General features: G+C 42.3%; 1 protein-coding gene across 1 annotated transcript in view; it reads right to left on the bottom strand.

Annotated features, from left to right (window-relative positions):
• cdh23 (cadherin-related 23) overlaps positions 1–24,040 on the bottom strand; it is a 710,459-nt gene that overhangs the window by 547,784 nt on the left and 138,635 nt on the right. Inside the window, 3 exon segments of the mRNA XM_052041602.1 lie at positions 14,104–14,196; positions 18,599–18,646; positions 23,754–23,896. Of these exon segments, the coding sequence (XP_051897562.1) occupies positions 14,104–14,196; positions 18,599–18,646; positions 23,754–23,896 (284 nt within the window).

Genomic DNA, 24,040 nt, shown 5'->3' with positions numbered 1-24,040 from the left:
TACAACATACATAATATTGACCCTGGTGGATTACAGGTTTTTTTTTAAGCTCATATAAAACCTAACTACACCATGATCCTTGAATGCACAATCGAGAAACCTTTCCCTCATAACCCTTAGTCCTTGAATAGATGAAAAATACATCTTGGCCTTGGCTGAACACTAGCATAGAAATCCTCAGAGTGTCCTCCTAAAATTCCTCCAGCAGTTTGAGATTCACTTGTGTATTAGTGCATGCGACAGAAGAGTGTTTGTTGTTGGACCACAGCCAGAGGTCTGTACACCTTGAATCTGTCCATGGCAGCTGAGCAGTTTAAATTCAAGTGAGGTAATACATTTAGAAGAAAGGGCTAGTTTCAGTGATGGTGGCCATGAAACCATTGGTTTGTCATTGAAAACCTATCATGGTCACTTCTGCACTTCAGGGAAGGGAATGTGGTGTCCTTACCAGGTCTGGCATTTTTGTGATTGACTATTATTTGCTCTCAGAAATGAAGCAGCCAATTCAGGGAGTAACTACAGATGGGCAATAAAGGCTGGCCTTGCCGGCAAAGTCCACCTCATATAACAAAAGTGTTTGATGTAATTATGCAAAACGTACATTTGAGAGGCATTTACACAGACACCTAAATAGGCAAGGCAGAGAATATGATTCTCATGCAGGCAAATGGAATTAGTATAAGTGGGCAAAAAGGTTGGCATAAATGTGATGGGCCGAAGGGCCTGTTTCTGCGCTGGATGACACTCTCTGAATCTATAATTTATCCTGTCCAAGACTGGATATTTGGCAGCGAGTAACTCACCTCACATCTGCAAGTCACAATTCGGGAGAGCAATGGAACACTCTTCTGCTTGCCTGGATGAGGGCGGCCCCAACAGCCCTCTAGCTCAACAACTCCAGGACAGAGCGACACCCCATCCACGACTCCCTTCTCCACTGGTGCACTGTAGGTCTGCAAAGTGAACTGCAGCAACTTGCTTGCACTCTGACATAGCCCTCAGGCTCCCGACATCTAACATTTGGATAAACATGGCCAACTGGTAAATAAGAACAGCATCACTTGCAAGTTCTTCAGCAAGCCACACAGAGCCATACTTTACCATTCCTTCAAGGATTTGCATACCTGAAACATCCATTGGGACATTTGGGAAACATCCAATTTGGTCAAAGATGATGCATTTTGAGAGAAAGTTCAAACAAGGAAAGAGGTGGAGCTGTTCAGTTAAATAGAAGGGGCTTGGCAGCTGAAAATACAGCTGTGAATAGTGAGCCAATTAAATTCTGTGACAATCACGAGGCCGGAACTGGAAGAATGCATGGAGGCAGGTGGACTGTGCAGCTGGAGGTGGTTACAGGAATTGGGAAAGGCATGATGATCAGTTTGAAAATGAGGGTAGAAGCACTCAAAACGCTGCTTAACCAGGAGCCTGGGTGGCACAGTGGTACAACTTGCAGAGCCACTGCCTCTCAGTGCCAGAGACCCAGGTTCAATCCTGACCTCAGGTGCTCTCAGCACATTCTACATGCGTCTCCTCCAGGTGCTCCGGTTTCCTCCCACATATCAAAGACATGCTGGCTGATAGGTTAATTGTACACTGTAGACTGCCCCTCGTGTGTTGGTCGCGGTAGAACCTTGGGGAGTTGATGGGAATGTGGGGAGAAGGAAGATAACGGGATAAATGCAAGATTGGTGCAAATGGGTGGTCAATGGTCAGTGTGGACTTAGTAGACCTAAGGGGCCATTTCTGTGCTGTATCTCTCCAGGAACCAGTGTAGGTCAGCAATCTGGGGACAATGCACCAACAGAGCTTGGCTGCGAGGTTGAACCTGGACAGAAGAATTTTAAGTATCCTCAAATTTATGTGGAATAGAAGTAGGTTGGAAGAGTCAGATGTAGAGATCTCAAAGGGACAGGTGAAGGTTTCAGCAGATGAGCAACGGCAAGGACTCGAGTCAGGATATTGTGGGATTTATCCAGACACAAGAGGGTAAGGAATAATGATGAAATAGTTGGAGATGCTACGTGTTCAGCACGTCCAATGGCTAATTCCAGCTCCTTGCTTACAGTTCATCTTCCCCCACTTAGGGCAATTATATAGAGTTTAATGCAGAGAGAAAAGAAGTCTCAAAACAGAAGTGGCTTCCTGCAAAATTGGTCAATGCACCCCTGAAGTGAGGAGTTAACACTGTGCCCTTCATTTAAAACTTTGTGGAATTACTGAAGCAGAAAACACTGAGCCCTTCAGTGGGGAACTACACGCCTGATCCAAATCCCTTGCTGAATGCAAATGTCAAGTCACACTCCATGAAGTTGAAATAAAATGGTTAAACATGTTTTTGTAGTCAAGTTATTAAAATACAGACAAGTAAAATTAGTTGTTCCAGATTCAAATTTGCTCAGCATGTGTGAATTTAATTAAAACACTTCCACTGTATGCAATCTTTGATGCGTGTTAATAAATTAGCTTCATCAGCAATCCTAACCTCAGCTCCTTTTACGACAAAAATAATGTTTATGTTCTATCAATGAGTAGCATGTTGCAGACTAGATGTGTGGCACATGTGAAATATTTATTATCTAAATTATCGTGTCATTAATTTGTCAACCAACTTTTCAAGACTTTGCAACTGTCTTCATATTGGTCACAGGAAGTTGCACTGATAAAAATCACACCCTCCAACTAACAAACCCCCTTAGGGGGGGTTTACAGGTATGTAATTAACATGCCTTCGCACCATCCTACAGTGAGTTAGGGCAGTGGCCAAACATGTCATAAAATAGACGGATTTTAAGGAGCATACTAAAGAGGTGGGTTAGTTTAGAGAGGGAATTCCAGAGTTTATGGTCTTGGTAGCTGAGGTTGTGCCACCAACAATGGAGCATTTAAGTTTGGGGATGTCACAGAGGCCTGAATTGGAAACCCACAGGGTTCTTTAAAAGTCTGTAGGGAGCGATGGGTCAGTGGTTCTCTTGGTCTGTAGGATCCACAAGCTCCTCTCGGCAACCTGCAAGTTCTGTCCTTTCTGCTCTTTGGAGACCAAGTTGTTCAAAGTCCACCCAGGGCTTGATGATTAGCATCCTGCTTTTTATTGGTCTATTTTAGCCAATGAAGGAGGAATTTTTATTTTTGCACCAATCAGGAAGTACGAGCTCAGAGTTTGAAAGGGTTCCCAGAACCCCCGGTTGCAGAATAACTGAAGCAACACAAGCAGCAACAAACAAGTGACTTGCAATTCTCTCCCACACTTAGTGTCCCCTTCTAGAAATCCCAAAGCCTGATATTATATACCACTTTGAATTGTAATGCAGAAAGCCTGGAGATTAATTTGCACACAACATGATTCTACAAAACAGCATCTGGATATGTAACAATCCAATAATCCAGCATCCAATCGTTAAGAAATCCTGATGGTTTGGCATCTGGCTCATTCATTAGTCTGGAATGTGAGCTGGGCTTCCAGAGTGCAATCCTGGAGTGTGATCAAAGACCGGTGTACTTATACATTTCCTGCTCCCTTTAAAACTCAAATGGTTCACTGGAAAGTTTATTATACCACTGGGTACCATGTAACGATAGTGAAATAGGAGTATGTTTGGGTGTTAATAAGACTAACACCCAATAGTCTGGCACGATCAAAATCCCATGGATACCAGATTATTGGAGTTTTACTGTTAATCCAAACATGTGGCCGTGGGACACCACAGAAGAGCACAGAGGTTAACTCATTTGGTTTGAGTTAAATCACAATAAGATTCTGCACTGTGGCACTGATGGATTCTGTGCAGTTTTTATCAGCTTTCTTTACCTCCTGGAACGCTGTGTAATGTGAAACAACATAATGGATGGCCGTAGCTAGTCCCAAGTCTATCGTACGAAATAATGGATCTTCCACAGTTTGCTTCACATGGCGAACATTAGCTGAGCCAACAGATAAAAACTGAGGCAGGAAGTGGAACCATCTGAAACGATAAGCCTCGCAGGATCTAATCTGCCAGAGCACAATCTAAGTCAACACATTGCTCTTGTTTCCTGATAAAAATCTTTCAAAGCATGGTGTCAGGTGTAACTTAGTTGGAAGCATGCTTGCACCTCTCAGGTTGAAGCCTCTCCCCAACATGAAGTACTTAACCTCAGCTAACAGACCAGAGCAGAAGACTAACTGGATGCTGGTGCGTCCCTTGGCTGAGCTTAGCGCTGGGAGATCAGGGGTGAAGGATTAGTAATACAAGAACTTTGGTGGATTTGTTACAGCTACTGAACCTTTTCCCAAGTTTAAAGTCTTCCTTAAACCAGGAAGTTGGGAATTTTTGTACCACCTCATGGGCTGCGAGAACTGTATGCATCCCTTCTCTGTCAAAATCTTCACGGTGGATGACACTGCAAGTTTACCACAGCAAATGGGAGCTGAAGGTCAGTTGGAAACATATTTCAGACCTTAACTAATGTGCAACAAAGACTGCGGGGCACCATGATAGACAGAACACATTCTGCAAATTGGAGAGTCATAAAACTCTATTACCAAGAATCAAATATCAGTCAGAGGACAGTGATTAGCATAAAATGAATACATGCAAATTTAATGAGGTTTGTCACGTTTAACTTCAGGAATCAGTTTCAGCTAAGCCAATACTCAATGATCCTTTAAGATGACGAAAGAATCATTATAGTTTCACAAAGAAAATTTTATGGAATTGGTAAAATTATTTTCATATTTTATTCATGGATAAGCATTTTGATTTTGATTTCATAAATTAAGCTATAAATTCATCCCTGGGACATAAATTATTTACATAAATGCACTATCCAAGCTGATGATTCAGGTTTCTGCCAGAAGATGTCAAATTCTTGTATTTGTAACTGGCCATTAGTCAGACTAATAAAACAGACTACCTGCAATTGCCCTTTCTACTGAGTATCTTTAATATTTTCACGTTGCCTGATTTACAATGAGTGTAAGTACAACATCTTCATCATTTTGGGAACAGAAAGATCCCATAAACAAATGGCTAATAAGCACATGATCAGTCGTTGATGTCTGATAGCTAGAAAGGGAAGGGGGGTATTACACAGCATCTACATGCATATTCAGTTGTTGAAATTAACTTTGATTGCAGGTGTTTTTATTGCTATATTAAAGAATTGTGTGGGATGGGGTGGAACATAACCTTTGGGAAAGGGATTCATTGCAGTTGAACACCTTGCAAAGAATGTCAGTAAGGTTTCATCTTACTCGTTTCTATTCAGAAAATTCAACAAAGTCATAGAGCACATGGATTAATTTTAATAACAAGAATCATGAACTGCTAGATATTGCTTTGACACAATCACATTACATTTTCTATTACAATGATAATTATTTTCTAGCCTCTCTGGTTCATTATTTCTCTGCTGCGTCCTACATAACATAACCTCAAATTAGGCAAGGTTAGTCCACGTACCACCTCGTCCCAGGCTTGTGCTACGATTTTATCAAGTAAAAAGCCTGTGCCAAAGGAGAGGCAAGTTCTACCTGCCTAGCCTTCCCTTGTTGTCACTGCCTTTTCTGTCGTGACCATCAATTGAACCAGCTGGGTTCAGTGCATTTAGCCAACACCTGAAAGCAGTCCATTCACATGACTAGCAACAGAGTGGATTAGTACATTGGAGAAAGTGTGCATGAATTCAATGGCCTTCAGACAAACTCAAAATACCCATGGGCATTAGTGCACACATAAACAGGTAAATACATACATCTCCACCATAAGCACAGAGGAAGGAGACATATGGACAACTTCACCAAACTGAGAAATTCTCCCAAAAGAGTCAGATACGTGGTGAAATGACATTCCTGCAATGTGGATACTGGGAACTGTTGATTAGTGATGAATTAGTGAATGACAAGGAGGGATACACTGAAGGAACATTTCCTTAATTGGACCCAAAATGCTAGTTATTTCTTGGTGCAACAAAGGCAAGGATTAAGTGGACACAATGCTTCTGTGGGGCAGGAAGTGTCCCTCTGTGGAGCTGGAGCAAAAGTAAAGCAGCTCAGATTTCAGAACTCAACTCCATCGTCCAGATCATAACAAATTCTATTACACGAGCCAACGTCAGGCCAGCAAGCACAGGGCTGATGAGGGAGGAGACCTGGGGGGAGTTTGGACAGAAGCAATGAATTCTGGGTGGCACAGTGGCTCAACCAGTAGAGCTACTGCCTCACAGCTCCAGTGATGCGGGTTCAATCCTGACCTTGGGTGTTGCCTGTGGGGAGTTTGTACTTTATCCCTGTGACCGGGTGGGTTTCTGTAGAGTTATACAGCATAGAAACAGGCCCTTCCGCCCAACTCGTCCAGGTGTTCTGGTTTCCTCCCACATTCCAAAAACGTGCAGGTTGGTGGGTTAATTGGCCATTGTAAATTATCCCTAGCATGTAGGTGAGTGCCGGAATCTGGGAGAGGGGCTGTTGACAGGAGTCTGGGGAGAATAAAATGGATTTGGGTAGGATTAGTGTAAAAATGGTTACATGATGGTTAGTGTGGACTCTGAGCCGATGGGTGTGCTCGATACTGTATTGTTCTATGACTAAGTTTATGAAGAATTGAACAAAGAGGCCAGAGTGCAGAGTGAAGTCTGGAGGGAATGAAGACACGGAGAAAGGCTTCGGTGATTGAGTTGGCCAGTGATCGGAGAAAGGTTTCAGTGACCGAGGGAACAATGGACAGTCTCAGAGATGGCACTGACACACGTTCCAAAGTTCATCCCGAAGCCAAGTGTGATACCCAGATTGCAAACAGTCCAGTTTCAGACAACCATAGAGGAGAGGGACGCCTCGGGGAAAGTTTGCGATGAGGTCTGAAGACAATAGGCCAGATTATACATGACCTCACCTGCCTCCTGCACCACACCCCTGCTCCACACTAGCCTTGTCGCTGCACCAACCTCTCATAGCCCAATAGCTGCAAATGTCCAAGGACTCGGTACCACAGCAACCACACAGGTGTCTCAGGGTGTTAGCAGCAACGATATCTCCCGAGGCTCTGTCCCCAGCACCACCCCGACAGCCGACAAAACTCTTACTGCCAAAGGAGCATTTCACTGCTTCTTTAAATGCCTTTGCATATTGGAATTGTTTTCAATAATTTAAATATGAAATTTAAAAATCGAAACACTATTGACACATTAAGCCACAGTTAATTAATAAAACACAAACATACAAATAAATAAAATTCTTAGCTAAATTTGACTTTTTAAAATTCAGGTCAATAATCCCAGTCAAATGAATGGGTCCACATTAGACACACCAGCTAAGGCTAGCATCTAGCTGAGGATGAGATACAAAGTGCATCTAATTCCTTATTTCAGTGATTGATGGCCCCCAATGGAGACAATGGTCAAATCACATAGATGCCACGGCCAAGAAAGCTCACCAGCCCTCTACTTCCTCAGGAGGCTAAAGGAATTTGGTTTGTCCCCTTTGACTCTCACCAACGTTCATCGATGCACCATAGAAACCATCCAATCTGGATGCATCACGGCTTGGTACAGCAACTGCTCTGCCCAGGACCACAAGAAACTGCAGAGAGTTGTGGACACAGCCCAGCATGTAACAGAAACCAGCCTCCCCTCCTTGAAGTCTGTCTTTACCTCTCACTGCCTCGGTGAAGCAGCCAGCATGATCAAAGATCCCACCCACCCGGGACATTCTCTCTTCTCTCCTCTTCCGTCAGGTAGAAGATACAGGAGCCTGAGGGCATGTACCACCAGGCTCAAGGACAGCTTCTACTGCACTGTGATAAGACTATTGAACGGTTCCCTTATATGATGAGATGGACTATGACCTCACGATCTACCTTGTTGTGACCTTGCACCCTATTGTCTACCTGCACTGCACTTTCTCTGTAGCTGTGACACTTTACTCTGTACTGTCATTGTTTTTTTTTAACCTGTGCTGCCTCAATGCACTCTGTACTAACTCAATGTAACTGCACTGTGTAACGAATTGACCTGTACGATCGGTATGCAAGACAAGTTTTTCACTGTACCTCGGTACAAGTGACAATAATAAACCAATACCAATGGGGAGTCAAGTGGGTGAAGTGCATCTGACCACTTGTGCAATGCGTAATTCTGTGTTGAAGTCTGCAGGTGTACAAGTCCAGAATGTGCACCGCAACTACACAATGACTCTCTACAGAGTCTAACTTTAACATGATCTGGCCCAATAGCTTCAGTTTTTCCAATACTTAGTGGAAGGAAATTTCTGCTCATTTATTCCAAGCAGTTTAGGATTTACCAACAAGGACCATTTGCATTTGGAAGCCTATAACTAAGATCAAGCATGGTTAAAAAAAAATCAAGGGCACTTGTGGATAATATCGATCAATTCTTTGTATTATTTTCTCTTGTCTTCAAGCACACAAGGCAGGAACTCTGATCATTCAAACTACAGAGAACATTCATCTGACTTGCCAACCTCGAATCAAGGCACACATGGTACAGGAAAATCTAGGAAAATGCCCATGTACACGTGTTAAATTAGCAGAGCCTTGTCTCCAATTATTTGGATCTCTGTGCCAATGAATCAATACCTCCCTCTGACAAGTGTGCAACACCTATCCCAAGTAAAGTACGCACGAATACCTTCCACTCAGAGTCATGGAGAGAAACAGCAGGGAAATAGGCCCTTCAACCCATCAAGTCCACGCCAACCATTTATAATAATCCTACATTCATCCCAATTTTTTTTATTCTCCCCACATTCTCATCAACTCCTCCCAGATTCTACCAACACATTAGGGGCAACATACAGTGGCCAATTAACCTACCAACCTGCACGTCTTTGGGGCGTGGGACGAAACCAGCGCACCGTGGGGAAACCCACCGGGCCACAGGGACAACATGCAAACTCCATGCAGACAGCACCAAGATTGAACCCGGGAGCCACTGTGTCATCCTTCTGCTCCTCTGGAAGTCATCTTGGATCCCAAGGGGCTGCCTAAGGCTAGTATTCAGCATATCAGGCAAAGGATTCACAGTAGAACACGTGGCCAAGGCAAAATGGAGATCTTTATGAAGTAATATGCTTGATTGGCAACTAAATCTAATTCACATTAGATGCATGAGTGAGGTCATGATTCTTTTTGAAAGGCGGCTCTGTAACATGTACAATAGATTGCAGGTTTACATTTTTCCTTGCACAAGATTCACAAGGCAGTTTGAAGGTCAAAAGGATACTAATTCAAGACAGTGGGCTCTCTGGGAACAAAAAAAACAAATGTTACGGTTTAATGCTATGCAATGTATTGAGCGTAACTGCAAAGAATACATCTTTGCAGTTCTGTAAAAACAGCATTGATACCCAGATACTGATCTTCTTCATGTTTTCCCATTCCAAAAAAAACTTGTCTGGTGGCTTATTGTTCAAATCATGGTAAAACAGTTTAGATTACATGGTGATGTGAAGTACATCATGAATACAATAACCTGCACCGTTAAAGAGCCTTACAGGTGCAGTCTGGTGCCCAAGGCTCATGGATTAGGAAAAGGTTTAGGAAGTGGGGATATCAAGGAAAGGGATGGGATTCGGAGATCGGGGTTCATGGGAGAAAGGTGGTGTAGGAGGAGTTCAAGGGGTGATGGGTTAAAGTGCAGTGACTTAGTTGAAGTGGAGTAAAGGCCGAGGGAGCTGCCCATGGGGACCGCGGCTCCCCACAATGCAGTGCGACGGAGAAAATGCCCCACAAAGAGCGCGCCAGTGTTGCACTCTGAGAGGTCTGTCGTGTCCTCAGACCGGAGGGGTAGTGGTGAAGGAGGGATTCGGCTGTGACTGCCAGCACAATCGACGTGGTGACATCATATCCAAATCTTACTGCCCCGCAGTACTGAGGGACTAAGAATAAAAATTGACAAAATTTATTTTTTCTTTTGCATTTTTCCCCCACATAAATTCCATAAATGCAAATTTTATTCTGTATCGCAGATTTTTGGGTAGTTATTTGTGAATTCTATAAAGGCAAATTTCCATAACCCAAATGGCCATAATGCAGGGTGTTACCTGATTGGAAACTTTCCCTCTTCTCAGCTGGAAATCTTTCCAAAACAAAACTACCCCCACAATCATTGCAACTTTCAATTATTTTCATTCAATAGCTCAACAGTTTGAAGCCACTTGTCTAAAGATATCTTTATGAGTCACATGTATATTGAAACACATAGTGAAATGCATCTTTTGCATAGAGTGTTCTGGAGGCCCGCAAGTGTCGCCATGCTTCCAGCGCCAACATAGCATGCCCACAACTTCCTAACCCGCACGTCTTTGGAATGTGGGAGGAAACTGAAGCACCCAGAGGAAACCCACGCAGACACGGGGAGAATGTACAAACTCCTTACAGACAGCAGCTGCAATTTAACCCGAGTCGCTGGCGCTGTAATAACGTTACACTAACCACTATTCATAATAGAAACATACAGTGCAGAAACGGGCCCATAGAGCCCACCTCGTCCATGTCGACCACGATGCCTGGCCATTCTAATCCCATTTGCCCCGCATTATGCCCCCATCCCTCTACTACTTTCCTGTCCGTACATGTCCAAATGCCTTTTAAGCTTTGTAATAGCATCTCTCTACACTGCATCCTGTGGCAGCTCATTCCAAATATTCACCACCCTTTGTGTGGAAAAACTTACCCCTCAGATCTTTAAATTTCTTCCCTCTCACCTTAAAACTGTGCCCTCTAATTTTAGACTCCCCTGACCTGGGAAAAAGATTCTGTCTATTCTACTTATACCCCTCATATTCTGTAAACCTCCAAGTTCCCTTCAGCCTCCTACATTCTAGTAAGGGTAAACTCAGTCTGTCCAATCACTCCTTATAAGCAAAGCCATCCATTCCACTCAACATCCTGGTGCATCTCTTCTGCACTTTCTCTATTGTTACCACATCCTTCCTGTAGGATGGAGTACTGTGTACAGTTCTAGTCACCAAGTGCGGTCTTACTAATATTTTGTATAATTGCAACATCACATTGAAAGTCTTATATTTAATGCCTTGGTCTATGAAGGCAAGCATACCAAATACCTTTAACACTACCCTATCCAGCTGTGTCACCACTTTCAGGGAGCTATGAACTTACACTCCAAGGTTTCTCTATACACCAACACTTCTAAAGTCCCTGCCATTTATTTTAAGTATCCTACCAGAATTTGTCCCCCCAAAGTACATTGCCTCACACATATGGATTAAATTCCATCTACCAACACTCCACCCAACTTTCCAACTGATGTTCGATTGCAACTTCAAACATTCTTTGCTATCTACAACTCCTCCAATTTTAAACTTACTAGTCATACCCCCTACATTCTCATCCAAGTCATTTATATATTATTGGACTACCAGCTTTGATTATTCCAGGCACTTGTCATTCCACAATCCAGAAAGCCAACAAAATCAGTGGTTTAGGTTCATCCACAAAGCATTTCAATTTTTGTTTCTACAATTACACTGAATTGCATCAACTGTTCATTGACACCAACATCTTTATGTACCTACTCATCTTAAGCAGGCTTGTAGTTAATAATGCCATTGGATTGTTTGGTTTTTAACAGTACCGAGTACCTCCCATGTTACAAGGGAAGGGGAGGTTGTTTTCCTAGAAAATAATCCGTATCATGATTTTCCATAACGTGAAGCCACGTCATGAAACAAGTTTAAAAAAGTTTATATATTTACTTTCTTCCCCCACCTCTCCCACCATAAATTCCGAGAGAGCAAATTTTACTGCAGATCTCAAATTTTTGGGTAGTGATTTGTGAATTCTATAAGGGCGAATTTCTGTTTCCCAGACAGCCATAACACAGGGGTTGCTTACAAGTGAGATTGTGTTCTTTTGCAACTTATAACCCCAATGGCATTTTACAAACAGTAATTGCATCCCAAATCTAATCTCATCAACACAACCTTCCTGAAAAGTTGTACCTTCTGGACACAATCTAGCTAATTGATTTTGGACTACACTTAAAAAATAGCAGCCAATAATACACACTCAATAATTGCAATTGGAAATGCAAAGAGGCAATATTTTTCATCTTGGCATCAACAAATGGACAACAATTCTTTCCACTGATTTTAGAATTTGCTTCCTGATAACGTGCTTAATTTTTTGTCCAGAACTGAAGAATACCTTACAAGGTCAGCAGAAAATTGAAAAGATTCTTACATTGTTAGCTCCACTCCAGCTCACCAAAGGGAAAGATGACATTAAAAAAAATTGTGTTTCAAAACCATTTTTCTAATCTTAGTTGAAAATAAATATTTTGTTACAAATGAGTAAGGCTTAATCTCAGGGTTGGCAGATGTCAACTTGTATCTGTTTGGCACCTTTAACACTGCAAAATGTCCTAATGTGTTTTACTGGGCCCCTGCCAACCAAAAGCTGACAGTGAGCCAGGTTAGGAGATACCAGGGCTGACAACCAAAAGTTTGGCCAAAGAGGTGGATCCTAAGGAGCACTCATAGGAGAGGGAAGTAGAGAGGCAAGGACAGATGAGACGCAGAGATGGCAGATGCTGGGATCTGGAGCAACAAGCAATCTGCTGGAGGAATCCAATGGGTGGAGCAGCATCTGTTGGTGGGTGGGGTGGGGGGAGGTGGGGGAAGGAATTGTTGATGCTTCAGGTCGAAACCCTGCATCAAGATGATCAGGAGGCAAGGATAGTTTGGTGGCAAATTCCAAAGCTTCAGATTATAGTCATTGAATGCACAGCCATAACCTGGGAATGCAATAGGCCGGAACTGGAGCAGTGGGGGGGAATGCATCGTCAGGAGTTGAGGGAGATAGAGACAGACAGGGCCATGGATGGACATGAACGCAATGGTTTCCAAATGCACAGTTACAAAAGCCTAGTGTGTAAAATAAATAAACAGTCCTTAAACTTGCTCTCTTCAGAAACTCTCAGGACACTAGGAAAATCTTGGCATTCTCCTAGCACCTAGAAATTCACAAAAAGCAGTGTAGAGCCACAAAAATATTCTGGAAAGAAAAAATCACCCAAACACCCCTTCCATTTAGGGACATTTAAGAGACTCTGAGATAGACACATGAATGATAGAAAAATAGGGGGCTCTGTGGGAGGGAAGGGTTAGATAGATCTTAGAGCAGGATAAAATGTCAGCACAACATTGTGGGCCGAAGGGCCTGAACAGTTGTCAGTGAATTAAGTAATTTGCAGTCTGATGCAGGGTTTCAGACCGAAACGTTAACAATTCCTTTCCTCCCACAGATGCTGCTCGACCCACTGAGTTTTTCCAGCAGACTGCTTGTTGTTCCAGATTCCAGCATCTGCAGTCTCCTGTGTCTCCTAAGTAATTCATTGGTTTGATATGTGTATATCTGACAGCTATTTTTCACTTCGTAAACTCCAGATTTGGTCATGAAGTTACTAACAATTTCACCCAAAAGACTCAGGAGATCAGGCAGTATTCTGTAGATAGAGAAAAACAGGGATAACCTTGCAAGTCAATGACCCTGCATCAGAACTGAAGCAGTGGCAAAATGTGTGTTAAATTGCAGAGGAGGAGGAAGTGGGGTGGAGAGAACAGAGGGAAGGTCTGTGACAGCTGGAGAGCAAGGTTGTCCAGGGGACACATGCTTTTGGAGCAGTCTAGTTAATAGCTGAATGAGGGAAATTAGTCAAAGAATAATTCCAACCATTTCACCTGATTTTGCTGGTGTTAGCTCAAAAACAACAATGGATTAAGCAGTTACTACAAATAATGCCATTGCCTCTTAAGTGAATTTTGAGCTATCAGATCTTAGCTATAAAAATAGCCACCTCAAAAGTGTTGCACCACCTCAACATTGTACTCAAATGTCAGCTAAAGTTATGCAGTGGTGTACGAATCCAGTGTCCTTTGGCTCAGAGCCAAGAAGTTTTACCACTGTGTCGCATTGCCCTCATAAAGTCAATAAAGAATTAAAAATGAACAGAATTCTCAAGGTAGCACAGTATACACGTGGTGATGATGGAAGGAAATTTGATGACCTTGTGGGCTCCTGGTAAATTAATAATAATGAGGCAATAATTGGTTTTAGTACAAGGTTCCTCCCCAAGATTGGCACCTACCTCAGGGATTCGTACACTGTAGGGCTGGTTGTGGAATACAGGTGGGTTGTCATTGACATCACCTACTTGAATATTGACAATGCCTTTAATCACCTGCAAATTAAAAGTCAAGAAGGGTTTCAGAAATTGTACAACATTTAATTATGAATGAATCAAAAACTCTAGACATAGATGGGTTCTTCCACCTTATTGTTACTTTGTGCTAAGTGCCCAGCTTTTGCATTCATTAAGCTTTGATTCGAGATCTTTATCCACCATCTCCTCTTCCCCAAAGCAGGAAAGGACAGTGCAACCAACTAATCAATATGCATTATGCTAAGCTTGATTAATTCATGCAGATCACTTACTGCGCAACCAGTTATGAGCTTACGTAGCTAATCAGAAAAACTAACCACAATCAGAACTGTATTTTCAGAACTCTGATGTAATGCATGTACATTTAACAGCTCACTGCAGTACTTAAATGTGCACTCAACAGAATCCTGCCAAAGTGGGCTTCTATTTGTTTCTGTTCAAACCTTTACAGTAAAAAGACGAAAAGCCCATGCAATATTTAGACCACATAAATGTTTAATACCTTCACCACCTGCACTTATTATTGTGGATGGTATGTTCAGCATTAAGCTGAGAATTCCACATACAATTACCAGCTTAAAACAATAGTAAGAATATATTCACAGACAGAAATTTTGGACAAATATGACAAAATAACTAAAAAAACACAAAACTGCTGCTGGAAACTGAAATTTTTTTAAAAATTGCTGAAAACAGCTGCAGGTTGACAGAGAAACAGAGTTAATGCTTCAAGTCAATGACCTTTCATCAGAGATGATCTGGCAGCTCAAAACCCTTTTAAAATTGCTGTTCTGCAGAAGGGTCACTGGCCCAAAATAGTAATGCTGCTTTTCACTCCACAGATGCTGCCTGACCTGCTGAGTATTTCTGGCACTTTTTCTGCTTACATTTTCTGGGGCAGATATTTTAAGTTGAAATGCAAGAAACAGGAGCAGGAATAGGCCACATGGTTTTTCGAGCCTGTTCTGCCACTCAGTAACATCAGTGCTGATCCATAACCCCATCCATCTGACAGATCCACACAACCCTTGATTCCAAAATGCTATTGTCCTCCAGCTTCAACATACTCAACAACTGAGCACCCACTACCCTTTAGAGGGAAAGAAATTCAAGATTCACAACCAAGTGAGAAGTCACTTTAACCTCATTCTTAAACCTAAAAAGGCTTTTAGGATTGGTCTCTTGGGAAAATTCCTCACAGTTGTAGACTCAACAGGCAGACAGGAATTCACCAACACCTCTCAGGTTCATGTATCTTCCAGGCTGATCCGCTCTCAATTTTCTGGGTTCCAATTTTCAGCCCCATTCAACTCTCTTTCCTTACAGGGATCAATCAATGAACCCAAGGGAAGCATCTCCTTCCTTTGACACGGAGACCTAAACTGCGCCCTCCACTCCAGGTGTGGTCGCATCAAAGCCCTGCGTTACTGCAACAGGACATGCCGGTCTTGTATGGCACCTCTCTGACAATATATACAAATACAGTGTACAGGGGTGCTGCAGTAGTTAAATTACCAGACCAATAATCCAGAAATAACAATCCGGACACGCAAGATCAAATCCGGTGAATTTAAGTTAACTACGTAATCAGGAATTAAAAACTGGCCTCAAGAATGGCAACCACAAAACTGCTTAATTGTTGTAAAATCCTGCCTGGTTCACAAGTATCCTTCAGGGCAGGGAATCTGTCATGCTTCTCCAGCTTGGCTTTCATGCGACTCTACACCAACAACTCCTAACCACAGTTTAGGTTTCCATGTCAAAGGAAGGAGATGCTTCCCTTGGATTCATTGATTGATCCCTGTAAGGAAAAAGAGAGTTGAATGGGGCTGAAAATTGGAACCCAGGAAATGGTCTAGCAAGCCATCCAATTGCATCCAACTGTGGTAGTTCAAGGAGGAGGCTCACCACCACCTTGAAGGGCAATTAGGGGTGGACAATAAATGCTGGTCTCATCGACCATGTCCGCATCACAGAAATGCACAAAGAGGAAACCATTCCATTTGACTATCAGGCTTACTTTTTAAGCTTGCTGGAAAACAATCTTGCAACCGTAAAGCTTACTATTAGCACGAACACATTGGGCTGAATGATCTCCTCCTCCCTGATACTGCTGCGGAAGGCTGCAACATGCACAGCTTATGCGCAACTCATGGAAAGCGACTCAGAAAGCACAGAAATGGGCCCTATGGCCCACCAGGTCTGTGCTGACCATCGAGCAGCCATTTAATCCTCCACTAACCCCACGTTCTCATGAACTCCCCACAGGCACTGAGTCACCGACAGCAACACTGTTATCTCCAGTTCAAACTACATGTGCAAAAATCGCCAAGGTCTTGTCAGCTTCATGGTGCAGTGACGAGTAACAGCAAAGGGTTCTCTGTCATAAACACTGCAAATTCAGGGTTAATATCTTTCGATACTGTGATGTATATTCTAAATGGCCAGAACAGTGAGCCACATATAACTTCCATGCGCAAGTCCTCTCCGGTGTATTCTGCCTTCAATTGGTCACCCAAAAGCTCTGACTGAATTGGGGTAGCAACTAAGACAACAGCAGAGCACGGGTTAGCTTTGCAGGTGTTCTCACTGCATCTGGAAGCATCTGTGGCTGGAAAGCACAAGTGCAAACACTGCTTTTAACATAATTGTGGAAACTGCCACTAACCCCAGTGTGGAATCTTCAGACTGAAGGAAGGAGAACATTTGTACATCCACAAAAAAGAGAGATGAAATGGCATCAGTTGTGCTTATTGCCAATATGGTCTATTTATGAATTTCTCCCTTACTGTTTTGGGTACAGAAATGGAAAGCCCAGATTGGAAGAATAAACCCCAAGAGAAAATAAGGAATCACTGCAGCCTCTTTCAGCACAGATGAACTGAAAAGGGACAGAGTCCTTCTCAGCCTTGCCAATTTACTGAATGGTGCAGTTTTCTCCTCAGGTATCCAAGAATTTGGAAGCTGTGCAATAGAAGCCACCCTAGCACAACAGTGGGTATTAAGACCCTATCGAAATTGGAATTTTGCAGAAATTGCAGAGACCTGTAGTATTACGACTCAGTGCAACTTTTTGGCCTGGTCTTCAGTTGCTGATTCTTTCTCATGAGATAGTTGACGGAACAAGGGAGGAGCTCGCCGGGGATGGAAGAGGATCATGTGACTATCAAGAGTGGGTAAGATATTAGGGGTGCGGTGGACTCCTGTGGAGGCTTCAGGGAGTCAGCCCGGCTAGTGAGGGGCAGTCAGCAGGCTGATGGGACCTGCTTCTGGGGCTGCATTGTCCCCAACCTCGGTGTGAGGGGGATTAAAGCAGCTCCATCCACCCTCCAGGCTTTCACCACCAAGTACACCCCAACTCACCTTCTGCTTCTGCTGATGAGAGATGGCTGAGGAAGGGCAGCAGCTGGTCCTCAACAGGAGTCACAAGGCAACAACATTACTATCCAGTATTAAAATGGTTCAAAACAGAATTAGATCAATCTCTTTCTTCCCCCACCAAGAAACACACATGCCAACCAAATTTTGGAAATTAGCACTATAACAAAGCAAAAATAATATTTTTCCTCAGTTTGTCCATCTTGTTTGCAATTCAACCAGAATTTCCTGGTTCATCCTACAGTTTAGGTTGGTCTTATTTACTGCACCAAATTGCGAACAGATGGAATGAGAGCTAATTGAAGACCCATCAATATACACATTATCCAGCAGACAGGACAACGATTCATATGATACTCCCTGACTGCTAATAACAATAAACAGCTGGAGGTCAACATTGGGAGTTGGGGGGGGGGGGGGGGTGAAGAAATTTAAAATAAAATTTAATCAATCTTGAGAAAGCTTTATTCCAGAAACAATTCTTTGTCTACACTTCTTGCAGCCTTGGTAAAGCAGCCAACATAATCAAAAACCGCTCCCACCCCAGACATTCTCTCTTCTCCCCCCTCCCATCAGGCAAAAGATACAAAAGAATGAAGCACGTATCATCAGGCTCAAAGAGAGCTTCTATCCCACTATTATGACTAACATTAGCTATTATAAAAACGGACCTCTTGTACGATAAGATGGATTCTTGACCTCACAATCTATCTTGTCATGGCCTTGCATCTTATCATCTGCCTGCACTGCACTTTCTCTGTAACTGTAACACTATATTGTGCATTCTGTTATTGCTTTTCCCTTGTACTACCTCGATGTACTGACATGATGAAATGATCTGTATGGATGGCATGCAAAACAAAGTTTTTCACTGAACCTCGGTACATGTGACAATAATAAACCAATATACCAATTTCTTGAAGGATTGTACCATGGACATATTTATCTCATCCAGACTCGTGAATAAATTTGCTTTATTTTAACATGATGAAAATGATTAAACTTCACAAATCTTAAACTCAGCTGAACGTACAGTACTTACACTTTGCTTATCACTGACAGAAAACTCCACTTGAAGTTCTGATACCACCTGAAAAAAGTTATAAAAATAGAATGTGTTAAGTAATGACATAAGTACCAGTTCTGGGTTTTCACAGAAATAAATAAAGAGTTATTAAATCAAGGTAGTGACTGATGCACATTGGTTACTTGGACCAGATAATTTTTCAGAATACTATTGATCTGTTGGTAAGAAGGGCAACGAATGATATGGCAGATGGAATTTAATTCCAAAAAACTGAGGTAATGTATTTTGGGAGAGCTAATAAGGCTAAGGTGAATGGTAGGACCCTAAAAGGTACTGAAGAACGGTGGGGCCCCCGGTGTACATGCCAGAAGATCCCTGAAGGTGTCAGCACAGGGAAATTTGATAGGTTGAGGTGGCATAGGCGATACTTGTGTATATAAAACATAGTTAGGCCACAGCTGGCGTACCTTGTGCATTTCCTTGCCGCACTGTTGGATAGATGTGATTGCACTGGGCAGGGTGCAGAGGAGATTCATGGTGACTGGGATGGAACATTTCAGTTGTGAGATGCTGGTTAGGCTGGGTTTGTTTTATCTTTGGAGCAGAATGAGTGGTGATTTCATTGAGGTATACAAAATTATGAAGGGCAGAGATAGGGTAGATAATGAGAAACTTCAAAGTTGAGTTTATTGTCACGTGCACGATAACATGTATGCACAGGTGCAATTAAAAACTTACGTGCAGTTGCATCACAGGCACATAGCATCAGCAATATTCACAAGAAAAAGATCAATTAAGCATAAATTATACAAAATTATACAAGAAAGAACACAATTAGAACAAAAAAAAGGCCATTGTAGTGCAAAGTGGACATAGTGTTGCTATACTGAGGTAGTGATTAGGGTTGTGCAGGTTGGTTCAAGAACCGAATGGTTGAAGTGAAGTAGCGCGTTCTTGAACCTGGTGGGATGGGACTTCAGGCTTCTGTACCTCCTGCTCAATGGTAGCTGCAAGAAGATGGCACGGCCTGGATGGTGGGGATCTTTGATGATAGATGTTGCCTTCTTGAGGCAGCGCCTTATGTAGATACTACCGATGGTGGGGAGGGACGTGCCAGTGATGTATTGGGCTGAGTCCACTACCCTCTGCAGCTTCTTACGTTCTTGCGCATTCAAATTGCCATACCAAACCATGATGCAACCAGTCAGGATACTTTCAAGAGTACACCTGTAAAAGTTGTTAGAGTGGTAGGTGATGTGCCAAACCCTCTTAACCTTCTAAGAAAGTAAAGACACTGGCACACCTTCCTTGTGATTGCATCTGTGTGCTGGACCCAGGACAGATCTTCCAATATGTTAATACCCAGAAATTTAAAGCTGCTGACCCTCTCCACTGTCGATCAACCAAAGTAGAGTGGCCCAGGTTTGCCCTCCTTCTCCTTCCTGAAGTCAACAGTCAGTTCTTTAGTACTGAGTGAGAGGTTGTTGTTGCAACACCACGCAATCAGGTGTTCTACCTCACTCCTGTATGCTGACTCATCACCACCTGTGACTCTTACAACAGTGGTGTCGTTGGCGAATTTGGATATGAAATTAGACTTGTGCTCAGCCACACAGTCATGTGTATACAGGGAGCAGAGCAGGAGGCCAAGCCCACAGCCTTGAGGTGCACCTGTGTGGATTGTCAGCGAGGAGGAGATGTTGTGACCAATCCTCAGTGACTGAGGTCTGCCGATGAGGAAGTTGAGGATCCGGTTGCAGAGCGAGGTAGAGAGGCCTAGGCCTTGAAGATTAATGACGTTTGGATAGGATGATGAGCTGTAGTCAATGAACATCTGCCCGACATATGTGTTCCTGCTGTCCAAATGGCCCAGAGCAGAGTGAAGAGCCAGAGAAAGTGCACCTGCGGTAGGCCACAACAGGTCAATAACAGAGTTATGTGTGGGGCTCTTCCCCATAACAGAGGGCATGGGTTTAAGGTAATGGATATGTTTAGAAGAGCTCTAGAGGGAGAACATTTTCACCCAGAGGGTGGTTGAAACTTGGAACACACTGCCTGATGGGTTGGAGGAGACAGGTAGTCTCACATTTAATATTTAGATGAGCACTTGAAATGCCATGACATAGAAGGATAGGGCTGAGTGCTGGAAAACAGGGATAATACAGATAGGTATTTGATGCTGGTAGATACATTGTGGGTAGAAGGACCTGTTTCTGAGCTGTATGACTCTATGACAATGGGAAACAAAGCAGTTTAGCATGGCAATCTTTTGCCCTGACAGAAAAACTATAATCAAGGGTATAGAAAACCTTTGAGACATTATATGTCTCCAGAAACAAAGTGTGTATTATCAATGAAAAGGCATTTCGGCAGATAAAACATTGAATATTGTGAAGGCTATATTTTCACTACAAGTTTGTTCTATTTGCAATATGACCAATATTCTGGCAAGAATTGCTGAAACATGTAGATACATACATTAGTAACAGTAATTGGCTTTCTTGTTGCAATACTCCATCTATTGATATCGAAGCCTTGCAGTTTGTTCACTGTCTGGTTTCCAATTTGAATTGCTGGTTGCGTGTTGCACAATTTCTTTCAATTTATAAACCATATCAACATCTTCTGCCAAATTCTATTTTTTTTAAAAAATTGAGTGGGTTCAGGGTATCCAACACGATTACAGATTTATTATGGAATGACCACAGAGATGCAGGGAAACTGTTCCGTCTTATGACTTTGATCTTAGCTAGGTGGGCTAATCTGTGCAAAAAATTAACTTCCTTATAATTCGCAATACTTGTTATATTTTTAATAAAAAATATAAAAATGAATCCTGGTTATAAAAAGTGATTTTTTTTTAAAAAGGTAAAGTGAATTCTGGCTTTAAAGTAATTTGACCTCTGGCTTTAAAACTTAACCCTTCATTTTTACAAAATAAACTCTGGTTATAAAGGTGACATCTGTTTTTTTTTAAAAATTCAACTTCGTTTTAAAAATAATGAAGTATAAAGTGGCTCCTGGTATAACACTGTTTTAAGAATGAATAGGAATCTACAGTTATTAATGCACTGCATGAGTCACTAATACACTGTATCCTCTGTGGAAAATGCCAACACATGGCCTGTAATTTTAATTTAGGTTACAAGGCACAAATCAGAGTCTGAAAGTGTAATTAAGAGAGCGCTCTGGGAACGAAGAAAAAGGAACATGATGGCAATGGTTTAATGTGCAAGATTTTATACCACAGGATGGTGTAAATGCTGTATTTGACTCTTAAAGGAAAAGACTAGCATGCAGTGTGTGTGAAAGGTGGCAGCGGTGGTGACAATTCCACTTCACAATGTACTGGGAGGCCAACCACTTCGTGAAGGCATCAAGCAAATGTAAGCAAAAATGAACTTTTATTCATCAGTTTGAGTGATGAAAGGAGGGTTAACTACACTCCTTTTGGACAGGGGAGTATGGATTGCATCTTTTTAGCAGCTGGGACAGAAATGAATCAGAGAATAAAAGTCCTGATAAGATCTTTGAAAACAAATCAGTGCATTGTTGGCCCAAAAGGAGTGATCTCAGATTTTTTTTAAAGAAGTGACCTCCAGTTGCCTGATTGTGTTTAACACATACATACAAGTGTGACAGTGGTGGGTGATGGTCCTGGAGAATCAGAGATCACCAACTATCTGTCTATGACCAGCTGAGAGATTGACATCAATAGGTCTGGGACTTTATCAACTGTCATGAAATTACGACAACGAAAATTGAGGGACTCCCACAAAATCCCCACCGACCCACTCATAACTGACTACATTTTAACTGCTCAATCAGACAACATAAGAAATGGGGCTGAAAAGAGAGTTCTCAGTCGAAATAAACCCTTGTTAACACTGAATCACATACCTTTATTTTAAGAAAGAGCTCTTCTTATGTGTCCAGAACACTAGTAATTTGACTACAGGAAATGAAGGTCACCCATTTGGCCCACTCTTCCCACCTTGAAATACCCAACATCGTCATCCACCCATCATCTCTGTTTGCTGACCCACACTGGCACTCAGACTGGCAAAGTCAGATATTTTCACCCAAGTTTGCCCTTGCAATGCCACCCCTTCCTATTGCTGGGATCTCTTTGATGGCTCAACTCCAGAGTTCTGTACTCCTCCAGTTCTGGCCCTTTACATGTCCCCAGCTGTCACTGTTCTGCCACTGGTAACCATACTTTCAACTGCTTAAGATTCTAGTTCTGGAATATCTTTCTTAAACCCATCCACCCCCTTGTAAGAAACTCTTTACAACCTTCCTCTTTGACCAGGCTTTTAGTCACCAGCCCAAACATCTTATGTAGTTCTTACTTCATTTGGTAACATTTTGCAAAGTTTTCATACTCTCATATAAATGTAAATTGCTGCATTCTCCTGCACTCCCGACCTACCGACTCCAGTGAAGTCCCAGATATCAGCTGCAGAAATGACCATAATTTGGTCATTTCCAACCTATCAGTAACTTTTCAATATTTTACTTTTTTTGCGTGCTTCCTCCCTCCTTCCACACAAATTAGTGGATCAACAATGCAAAATTTGCATAGTGATTCATTCGAACATTGAACATATGTGAGGAGTGGGGGAGAGAGAGAAGAACATCTCGTGGAAATCTTTGCTGGACTCAGTTAATCTAAAAACACCGAAGCAAGTAACAGGATTACCTTAAAATCATTTAAACAAATAATCATATACAACATGAAAAAAAGTTAAGCTATGCAAGAGGGCTGTTTACTTTTAAAAACTGTTTCAAGAGTCATGCTTCGGATGATATTATTTAATCATTAAGAATGCCAGGCACATACCATGTTAAGAAAGTCACATACCATGTTAAGAAAGTCACATACCATGTTAATCCACTCTAAAGTAAGAGTGAATTACGACAAGGCACTTGTTGCAGTGTATTATTGCCAATTAGCAGACATTTGTTTTTCTATTGAATAGATGACTGCTACTTGCTGCAAATCACCACAATCAAATTGGCAGTAATTTATCCCCAAGGGCCGAATATTGCTTAATTAATAGATGCTTTAGTTAAGATAAATCACTGATCGCTACAATGAAACCTGTATTAAGATGCTAGGTCCAGGCTTGTACTGTGCGTCCAACCTTGCCAGGAGCAACTAAATTACCTCTCTATCCAGAGGCTGACGAAGCCACACGACACCACTCTCACTTTCTACTGCAAAGTATTTGCTGGCTTCTTCCCCGGCAACGCCAAACACAAGCGTGTCATTGTCCGGATCTCTGGCCCACAGTTTGGTTATGGAGGTTCCTGCGGATAAAGCGAGAAAAATTTAAGCCCCCAGATCCGTAAGTGTGAACCAAAAATAGAAAACCTCCAAAGAACAAGACCTCATGTTTACACCCAGACACATTACAGTGATCCGGGCTCAACATCCAGTTCAACAACTTCAGA

Source organism: Pristis pectinata, chromosome 30 (assembly GCF_009764475.1).
Source record: "Pristis pectinata isolate sPriPec2 chromosome 30, sPriPec2.1.pri, whole genome shotgun sequence".
NCBI classification, from domain to species: domain Eukaryota; kingdom Metazoa; phylum Chordata; class Chondrichthyes; order Rhinopristiformes; family Pristidae; genus Pristis; species Pristis pectinata.
Note: the sequence above shows the minus strand (reverse complement) of the source record. Positions and strands in the feature narration are given on the sequence as shown.